General features: G+C 58.3%; 1 protein-coding gene across 3 annotated transcripts in view; it reads right to left on the bottom strand.

The window, feature by feature from the left end:
- Nucleotides 1-10,724, bottom strand: part of SPIRE2 (spire type actin nucleation factor 2) — a 32,282-nt gene extending 21,558 nt beyond the window's left edge. For 2 of the 3 annotated variants that reach the window (XM_045987036.1, XM_045987040.1), the window contains exon 1: nt 10,405-10,724. In XM_045987036.1, the coding sequence (XP_045842992.1) occupies nt 10,405-10,648 (244 nt within the window). In that variant the 5' untranslated portion in view covers nt 10,649-10,724. The remainder of the gene's footprint in view (nt 1-10,404) is intronic. The other variant, XM_045987038.1, reaches the window with a different exon arrangement.

The raw sequence follows: 10,724 nt of genomic DNA on the forward strand, positions 1-10,724 counted from the left end.
ACCTACGGAATGTGAGGGCCTCCGTCAGAGAATCAGTCTCTGGGTCAAAGCCCAGGTGCTAGGGGCGCCTGGGTGGCTCAGTGGGTCAAAGCCTCTCCTTCGGCTCAGGTCATGATCTCAGGGTCCTGGGATCGAGCCCTGTGTCAGGCTCTCTGCTCCGCAGGGAGCCTGCTTCCTCCTCTCTCTCTGCCTGCCTCTCTGCCTACTTGTGATCTCTCTCTCTGTCAAATAAATAAAATAAAAATCTTAAAAAAAAAAAAAAAAAAGCCCAGGTGCTAAACTAGGTACTAGGTAATTTATTATCTTCACTACTGCACACGGTACTGAATTCACAAGTTTATGAGTGCTCACTTGTTGAAACCCGTATACAACCCAGAAGGTAAGTGGTTTTGTGACCCATTTCACAGGTGAGGAAACAGAGGTATCACAGCCGGAATGGTGGTGCTAGGTGGGCCCCTGCGAGGGGGTCGTAGTCTCTGCTCTAGCCACTCCCCACACCACCCCAGATGCCAGCTGGATGAGCCGCAGGAAACCCACCTACTTCTACAGACTTCCTTGAATTCAGCGTGCAGGTAGGACCTACGCGAGGGGGTGACCTCGAGTTGCCTTAACTTCTTTTTGGAACGAGGTAGGGTATAAAAAAAACATAAACCATGAAATCGCCACTGAGTGAACCTGCTAACTCTGCAAATATTTTCAAAATGCCATTAAGAGCAGAGAGATTGCCAAAGATAAAGGGCGTTTGTGTTGGGCTGATCCATTAAAGTAATGGAAAACAGCCCACTCCCAACATCAGTGAGGCCGAAAGGGAGGGGCCTGCAGGACCCTCGGCCCGCCGGACTGCAGACTGCGCAGCCGGCTGGAGGCAATGGGAAGAAGAATAAATCAGACTCAGAGCAAAGGTGGTCCCTGGAAGCGGCCAGCGTCCTGAGTTATTCTGAGGGCTGAGAAGGGATGGAGTCAGCCAGCCCTTACAGATGGAGCACCGTGCAACCCTGCTCAGTGAGAAGCCTTCTGGCTGGAACAGTTTTAATGCCTATACCCCAGTTTAAATGGTCCATATGTTAATGAAAATAAGGGATTATTAATTATACGTGAAGTGGCAAGGACTTGGGGAGTCTCCGGGTTTCAAGGAGCAAGCTGCCCTTTCTGGGCAGAGACTGTGCCCAGCTCTTTGCTACAAAACGAATGAATGATTTATGTTTTCAATCCACAATCACCTCATGCAAGTGGGTACCATGACTCCCTCGTTACAGACAAGGAAACTGAGGCTCAGGCAGGTGGAGAAAATCACCCAGAACCACAGAGCATATTAGTAAGCGCGGGTGGGGGGTGGGCAAGCCTGCCAAACCACCCAGAGCCTCGGGACGCGCTTCCTGGAGCTACAGACTCTTGCTGGGGGGGGGGGGGGGGGGGGGCGGGGGCAAGGGAGGTCACAGAGCATTTGCAAATTGCGTCCTGCTCATTTAAAAAACTGTCTTGGGGCGCCTGGGTGGCTCAGTGGGTTGAGCCGCTGCCTTCGGCTCAGGTCATGATCTCAGGGTCCTGGGATCGAGTCCCGCATCGGGCTCTCTGCTCGGCAGTGAGCCTGCTTCCCTCTCTCTCTCTCTGCCTGCCTCTCTGTCTACTTGTGATCTCTCTCTGTCAAATAAAAAAAAAAAAATCTTAAAAAACTGTCTTGGAGGGAAGGCACAGAGCTGCAGACAGCATGGTCAAGAGGGCCCTCCAGGTCACATGGAGTTGGGACTGCAACCAGGACACCGGGTCTCTGGGATGCTGTCCCTCCACGGGGGGCTCCTCTCTCCCTGTAAGGAAGAACAGCCTCACCAAGACATGCCAGGAAAGAAAAGACACTGTGATGTCTTGGGTATAAGATGGCAATGAGGAGAACTCAAGATGCTAGGAGGTCTCCCTGGAAAGATCACGATCACGTCACGGCAGGATGAGATCAAAGACCACCCAGAGGAGGGAAGTCTGTGAGGGCTGTGCAGGCTGGACCTCCCGGAGGAAGGGCTTCCCCCTGCCCGGCAGGTGAGGTGGGCCGCCGGCTCTCAGACAGCCTCACCCCGCTGTGCGGGTGGGGCGCACAGGGAAGAAGTGTAGTTCAGGCCAGATCCCTGCCTACCTATGGTCATGACCTCGAGGTCCTCTCTGACCTTTCCTCATCTACCTGCCCAACCTACCCGACAATGTCACCTCAAAGGGTGTGTGAGGGAGTGGAGGCGGACACTCCTTGTGTGTCCAGACCCGTGAGGATGTGGACAGCCGTGATCACCGTGGTGACGGGGACACCAGGACCTCCCAACCAGGCTCTGCCCACGGGCATCCTGCCTGTGACTCTGTTTGGGCTTGGGGTCAGGACAGAGAATGGCCGTGGAGGAGCCAAGGGCTACCTCTGCAGCCCCCAGGAGGAGACCACGCACATGGGGGGGGCACTGGCTACCCTAGGCTCCCCTCAGGTTCTTAATTACATACAAGGAATGCAACTACCAAGTGTGGGGTCCTAGCTTGAGCCCAGGTGGCTCCTGCGTTTCCGCATCTCAGGCTGAGCTCCCAGGAGCACCCGTGTGCCCGGCAGCGGGGTGGACAGACTGAGGCCCTCAGGGCCCCCACTCAGTGCCAGCGGAACTGCCAGCCCCGCCAAGGCAGGCAACTGGCAACATCTCAAAACGGCACCCCTGTTTGCCTCGATTCAGCAGGTCTGCTTACGTCGACCCACGACCCCTGAGACTGCCCACAGGGGCAGAGGCAGCCGCAGCGAAGGAGGAGGAGATCGTTGGAGGTCCCCATTAAGGACGAGGAGAGTGCAGCCCCTGCCTGCGGTGTAGACACTAGGGCTCCTCCGCGTGGGAGGCTGGCAGGAGACTGTTTCCCGACACTTTCTCATCTGAAACATGTCCCAGTGCATCAGGAAATTAACTCACGGGCGAGTGTGAGAGTCAGCAACGGCGCAGGGTGCACGTGTCCCCCCACAGCCCAGGCCAGACAGACTCACCAGTGACGCCCCGCGTGTCCCACAGCAACACACTGGCCTTCCCGAGCCCCCAGAGCCCCGAACAGAACGGTACCACCCACCACACAGGTGACCGTGAAGATTCGACACAGTCCCCGCGTGGTCTCCGAGTCGTGAGTTCGAGCCCCACGTTGTAGGCTGTGCAGGCAACTTAACAACAGATTTTTCAGAAAAACCCAAAAGCGAAAACCAGCTAGTGTCCGGCACCCACTGGATGCTTCAATAACGCCTGTTCCGTTGTCAAGGAGCGATTTCCAAACATAAGCTAAGCAGAGTCTTCAATGGAGCATGGCGTCTAGGAACGAGCTGCTGGGAAACCCAGGCCTGAGAGCTGAAGGCCTGCAGCTAACTGGGAAGCTGTGTGTTTGCTGAGCAAACGGAGAGTCTGGGGGGCAGAGGCCCTAGCATCCGTGGCACGTCCCTCCTCCTGCACCTCACTCCCCATCTCCATAGGCTGTGGCTGACATCAGGCCGCTTCTCCATAAACTCACTTGTCACCCCCCCCAGCAAGAACCTAGAAGCACCAGGACCCACATCACCTGGACCCCAGTCGAGGACATGTGTGTTGGCCAGAGGGCTCCCCACACCCCAGGCAATCGTGCTGTTAATGCTCCACCTTCTTAGCAAGCTCTGGCGAGGGGAGGTCAGCGGTCCTCTGCTCCCCCAGCACGTCCACACCCTGTGTCTGCCCGGGTGACCGGGGATCCCCACTCTGCTGATAGTCACAGCAGACAGGGGCACCCTTGAAAGGATGCATTACCTCTGAGGCTCTCTCCTCCCTGTGGGGCCAAGGATAACTCACTTGAAGTTCCTGAGGACTCCTCAGGGCCACATCACACATCGTTGCCCCATGACACAGCCCAGGAGGGTGAGGAACTCGCCCAGGGTCACCTGGCTGAGATCCAATCCACGGCTAGACTGGCTCTGTAGCTCAGACCACGAGTCATCCCCCTCACTGGCCGTTCCAGTCACCCGAAGACGGAATGGGTCCTGGCCCTGGAGGGGTTTCCAACAGGGAGTGGGTGACCCCTTCTTAGGTGTGATGTGGGGAATCCACACACGGTGGCCTGACGGTCACAGTGGGTCCCGGAACCAGAAGAACCAGCATCACTGGGAACTTGTCGGAAATGCAGATTCCCAGGCCCACCGCAGACCTGGGCAGAATCAGGCTCATCGCAGGGACCCAAGAACCCGTGCCCGACACACCCTCTGGTGACTCGAGGGTGGGAATCGCCCCGGTGAAGCAGCACGTGGAACTCTTGTGCCGGAACCCACGCTCTGCTGTGCTCACCGGGGCGTCAGGTGCAGGAACCGTGCCCACCTGTGTGACCCTCCCCTCCACCATGGGCAGAGTAACGGCCCGCAGCCGGGACCCATCCAGGACCGTGGACGTGTTTCGCCCCATCGCAAGGGGACCTGAGCTGGCACACAGAAGTGAAGTCGCTCATCTGGCGACCTCAGGGCAAAGAGGTTACCCTGGACCTCCGGCCTCCCCGAGGGCCCGAAACACACGTCCGCGGTCGGAAGCAGCGCGTCGGTCTAACTCGCCTACCGCAGCCCAGGCAGCCCTTCCGCGGCGCCTGTAACCCGCCTCCTTGAGCAGACCAGACCCCAGACGTGGGGGTTCCAGCCCCCGGGGCTCTGCCCGAGCTGGTCGGGCTGGTCACCACATGGCCACCTCCAGGCCGGCTTCCTCCTCACCTGGTCCTCACCGGAGGCGACTCCCTCTGAGGAGCAGACCGGGACCAGAGTGAAGCCCTAGCGCCTTCCCGCAGCCGGTACTCAGCCGCACGTCTGTTCGAGCGGCCACATCCCAGGACCAGACCGGCCAGGGTCACAATACTCCCTTTGTGGGAGCCACTTGAATACTTCCGGCCCCACAGGTCAGCCCTGGTGCACAATTAAAAAGACAGCAGACACAGCTCCCCTTCTTCATGAAGACGTCAGCGTGGGGGCTGGGGGCGGCTGGCCAGGCTATATCCCTCATAAGCCAGTCTCGATGGCACACAGGGACCCCAAGGTCACCTTCTGCACAGGTGCAGCCTGAAAGCACAGAGCTGGACCTGCAAACGGCTGGGGGCTATGGGCCAAGGTGGCCACACAGGCTAAGCTAACCCCAGTTATCGGGGACAGCCGACCCCAGCCGCCGGCGCTCACACACACCGGACAGAGAACATGGCTTGCCAGCCGATGCCTGCCCAAGAGATCATCTTTGCTCAGAGGAGACAGAAAATCGGGTGCTCCTACAAACACCGGCTCCCAGTCACACCCAGCCCCTCCCCGACACGCAGAGGCCCCCTCGCGCTGCCCCACCTGGGGCCACGGCAGCATGTGGCTTTCCGTGCCTCACGTTTTACTTCATCGAGAAACGCGCGTGGGGACCCCGGCTGAGTGCACTGGGCAGAGCGGCCTCCCGTCCCTCGTCCCTAGCAGCCTAGAATGCTGTGACCAGACCTTCACACGACTCTAGAGGGGCTGGTTCCTCGGGTGGGTCTGGCTGAGGCGCAGAGAGGCCCAGGAGGCGACGGCTGATGCTCCTGGGGCCCGAGAGCTCCCCGGAGCCAGCTGGGGCCCAAGGCTTAACAGAGCCGAGGCCATAGGTGCTTCTCTCCCCTCCCATTTCCCAGAGAAGAATCACAAGTCACTCCCCAAGGCCCGGCTGAGGGTCCGGGCAGGGCTGGAGCCCAGCTGAGTCCACACTTGCAGCCCCCCTGCCCCCGCTGCCGCACCGGGTGACTGGATGCTTGCTGTGGGAACCTCGGTTTTCTCATCTGTGCAATGGGGACCCTCACAGCGTCACAGGGCACAGGCAAGTGTAAGCCCAGCAATGCCCGGCACACTCCTGCAGGAGCCCAGCAGTGTCGGCCGCCGTCGCCCGGGCTGCGAAGCCCCTGGGTGGCCTGGGGTCAGCTCCACACCACAGCTCCACTGGAAGGCCCTTACGAGGTGCCACGGAGAGCAGAGGGAGCCCCGCATGCCACAGGCCCACATGTGCCCGCAAGGATGGGTGATGAGTCAAGAACCCAGAACGAAACCACAAGGGCAGGACCTGAAAGAAAGTGTTCCCACCAGAAATATTCTGTGAGGAGATCTGCCAGGAGGGAAATACTCTTTCCAACCCGCCCTCACCTCTGCCCAGCCCGTCAGGGGACGCTATCCCGTGACAAGGCCCGTCAGCACTCACCTGCACATTTCCCTGTTGGGGAGAGCCATTTACCGAAATGCAGCCAAGCATTCAGAAGGGAGCTCCCCCAGAGGCCCACCAAGTCCAGCAGGAACCAACGGAACCCACAGGCCCGGCAGAGGCTCCAGGCACCAGGGGCCCAGAGCCCTTCCTGATGGCCATGGGACCCACCTCAGCTCCTGGGACAGGACACTCTGGCCCAGGAGACCTGAAGGAACATCTCTAGTGGGGGCAACGGGCAGCCCCATGTGCACATGTGGGGAGCCTCAGAGACAGCTCCAGAGGAAGGGGCACTGTGTGTGTGTGTGTCTGTGGCCGTGTGTGTGTCAGTGTCTGTGACCAGGCACGTGTGTGTTGTGTGTCTGCACGCACACACACCTCCTGGGCCTGGGGCTCTGTACTGACGGGTCCTCACCCGCCCCAGGCTGGTGCGACTGCCCCATCTTCGGAGAAGGACTGGGCCACTGGGGAAATGCTGAAGCCGGCTCCTGAACACTGCCGTTTCTCTAGCTACGAGCTGCAGTGAGGAAGAATTCTGGGCCCCACGGAGCTCCTGACACAGGCTCCCACCATCCAGTACAGGACAGACTGTTAATCATTTCTGTGTTTGAAACTCAGGCTGAAAATGAGCTGAGCTGGGAAGGCTTGGAGTCTGTGCGGTGGTGGGCTGCTTGGAGAGCCTTACCCTGCGGTCCGGTGCCAGGGCTCTGGGGGGGTGGGGGGGGTGGGGCATGGGGACAGCTGGCCTCTGAACTCCAGGCAGAAGAGAGAAGAAAGAACGGGGGGGGGGGGGTGCTGGGCAGCTCATATGGGGGACCCAAGCTGAAGAGCCTGTGAAAAGTAGTACACAGGCAAGTGTACATGCTTACACGTACAAGAAAAAACATCAGGAAAGGAGGGCAGTGTGTGAATTAGCATAAGCAGGATGGGAAACGTGGGAGGTGATGAGTTCACCCCCATCTCAGACACACCTTTGTCAACACTCATGCCCAGCATTTGTCTGTCCACGGGGGTTTTCCTGAAATGTTTCATCAGCAGTGTAGGCCAGAAAGGCAGGTGGTCTTTCCATCAAGGGGACGGCCAAACACTGCATTGAGGAGCAGTCATCCTCCTGGGGTGATCTGCCCAGGACACCCTCCAGTGGACAAATGCCCCTGAAAACATCCCAGGGTCACTGGATCACTGACCCAGCTGCATTTAGGGAATTAGCTTTGCCTGAGGGAACAGCTGGGCAGAAGCATTCACTGTGATGTCTGGCTGAGTTTCTCACCTCAATTTAAAAAAAACAAAAGGGTGACCCTTTCCCTATCAAGAGGTTTTAATAATGGCCTCTTAAAAATAACTTGACGGGGCGCCTGGGTGGCTCAGTGGGTTAAGCCTCTGCCTTTGGCTCAGGTCATGATCCCAGGGTCCTGGGATCTAGCCCCACATCAGGCTCTCTGCTCAAGTGGGGAGCCTGCTTCCCCTCTCTCTCTCTGTCTGCCTCTCTGCCTACTTGTGATCTCTCTCTGTCAAGTAAATAAATAAAATCTTTAAAAAAAAATGAAACACAGGGGCGCCTGGGTGGCTCAGTGGGTTAAAGCCTCTGCCTTCGGCTCAGGTCATGATCTCAGGGTCCTGGGATCGAGCCCCGCATCGGGCTCTCTGCTCAGCGGGGACCCTGCTTCCTCCTCTCTCTCTGCCTGCCTCTCTGCCTACCTGTGATCTCTGTCTGTCAAATAAATAAATAAAATCTTTTAAAAAAATAACTTCACATATTAACACGCTTTCTCCACTTAAAAAAGGGGCGGTTTCCAGCAGTTATAAAGCCTTCAGGTTAAAGGTTAGGGCTTTTTCCCCACTTGGCGGGAAGAGGGGAGAGGTACCACACCTTGTATGCTAGGACATTAATCATTCCCTCAAACGTGGTTTCATTTGTTGATTTCTTTAGTTATTTTAAACATTTACTTAATGCTAGATTTACCAGAACTTTGTACTGAGAGCCCACGTGAGACTATATTAAACGATCTTGATTTTCCTGATTGCTAGTCACAGCAAGAAATAAACACATCAGCTTCATGAATGAACCCCTCACTCGGCTGGGTTAGCCACCGTCAACAAGATAAAGTCTGAAAGCCCAACAGGACTGAAGAGAAAGTTCAGGGTAATCTATTTTTCTTAATCTTTATTTTTTTAAGTAGGTTCCATGCCCTGCGTGGAACCCGAATGAGGAGCTTGAACTCACGACCCTGAGATCAAGACCCAGGCTGAGATGGAGTCACCTCAGCCACGGAGCCACCCAGGTGCCCTATTTTTCCTAATCTCCAGAGAGGCAGCAAGTCATAAACCTCCTCCACCTTATGAGACATGTTTGTGAACAGAAACTAAAGATGGTATTGAATGGAAGACGGAATTGGGCTCCCTCGTTTCCTGAGTCAGTAAGTTCCCTAGAGTGGCCACATGCCTGGATCTCCAGTGGCGCTGTGGGTGTGCAGGCGGTAGGAGGAGGAGGCAGGAGTCCAGTCCTTGGGGACTGGAGAAAACCTGATGACCAACGACATGAAGGAGAGCCACCAAGGAGCATCTTGGAGAGTACCAGTAAGAAACACGGCTCGACTCTCCCACAGTTAGAGATATGCAAGGGCCCTTAGTTCTAACCAGCGGTCACTCTTCGCCTCAGTTTCCCCATCTTCGAAATCAGAGGGTCTGACCCGGCAGGCTGGTGGACTCCAGATCTTGGATTACATGGTTATGTCTGGGGAGGGGGATGGGCACAGGGAGGAAAACACAGCTTCAGGAGAGAAGCTCCTTGCGAATATGCAGGGTCCAGCCCCCCAGGGGAAGCGCTCCCCACCCCACCTGTGACGACCTTGCACACAGAAAACAACACTATGAAGCTGAATCCAAATCATCCTCCTGGGCAAGCCTGAACCTCAGCTTAACAGAGTATAAAATGGGAATAATGCCGTTTGAGTACCAACTCTTACTGTTTTCACCTGCCCAATACGTTGGTGCTTTTCGCGTGAAATGAATGCACAGCAGAGTTGCAGGCAGAGCTGGGAGCTGGTCACGGGGGTAAGAAGGACCCTGTGGAGAAGCACAGTGCCGGTCCCTGTGTGGGCTCAGCGGACACGCCCTGTCAGCACGGTGGCTTCTGTGCAGCTCTGTCCTGCTCCTTCCCTGTCCTCCGTGAAGCCCGTCCATGAGGACCTCTGCAAACCCAGCTCTCCGGCAGCACGCAGAGCTGGCCTCTGTGCTTCCCCACAGGATATCAGCTTTTGGGTTAATATCTCCAAATGCTCAGACCAGCACTCCAGTTCTCCAGGAAAGAAAACACTTTTTTTTTTCTAAGAAGGAGAATAAGAATCACTTAAACTCACTATTTTGAGCAGACTTCAGTATCTTTCAAGGGATTAACCGTTTGTTCTTGATAATTAAGAGCAGAAAAACCAAATTTTACACATTCTCCTTACTGTCAAACCCAGACAACGGGTGAATTCGCAGGGTTCCCAGGGAGACGCAGCCCCCTCCTCCACCCTCATTCCCACGAAAAAGGACTTCGAAAGGACGCGACACTTGTTCCTTTCCAGCGAAGCCATCTGCAGTCCCCAGTAAGACAAGCGACCGAGCGCTTCTCACCATGAATCACAAAGGCTGAGGGCTACACACCCCCAAAGCAGAGGGAACTAGCCCCAGGCGGGGGGAACTGGGGCTAGGCGACGGAGAATTGGGTCCACGGGCAGTTCTCGGCCGTCAAAACCCCAAATCCTCCCCCGCTGGGAACAGGCCCCGCTGCGGGGAGCCACCGGACCGCAGCCCGCCCGGAGGCCGCGCGACGGACGGTCGGAGAAAGGTTCCGGGAAAGGAGGGGCACCCGGGCCGGGTGAGGAAAAGAAGGGCGGGAGAAGCAGGGGACTTCAGGTCCCGCAGAGCCGGGGCGTGGACGGTGGCCGGACCGGGAAGCAGGAGGTGCAGACGGGGGGCTCCGGGCCCAGCGGAGGAGGGTGCGGGAGCGGAGGGTGCGGGAGCGGAGGGCCGGGAAGGACAGGACGGAGCGCGGGGAGAGGGGGAAGGGCAGGAGGGACCGGCCGGGGAGGGGCACGAGCACCCAGAGGACCCGGGGACCCAGGCGACCCAGACGGCCCAGGGGAGGGTCGCAGCCGCCCCCTCCCCCACCCCGGCGCGGCCCGCGCGCCCGGCCACACCCCCGCGCCCCGCCGGCCCTCACCCGCGGCGCCCGGGTCCCGCCGCGCGCTGACCGAGCCGTCCCGGCGCAGGAGGATGTCCGCCGTGTCCCGGAGGCGCCGCCCGCCGCCCGGCGCGCCCCGCAGCCCGCGGCAGCCCTGGAAGCACACGGCCCACGCCTGCTCCTCGTTGATCGGCTGCTCGTAGGCCGTCAGCACCTCCTCCAGGGACAGCTCCCACGGCTCCGGCCGCGCCGCCCCGCCGCTGCCGCTGCCCGCCCGGGCCATGGCCGCCCCATTATCGCCTCCCGCGCGCCGCGCCGGTTTCCATCCCCGCCGCGCCGGGGCGGCCGACGCACCGCCG

The sequence above is a fragment of the Meles meles genome, chromosome 19, assembly GCF_922984935.1.
Source record: "Meles meles chromosome 19, mMelMel3.1 paternal haplotype, whole genome shotgun sequence".
Taxonomy (NCBI): domain Eukaryota; kingdom Metazoa; phylum Chordata; class Mammalia; order Carnivora; family Mustelidae; genus Meles; species Meles meles.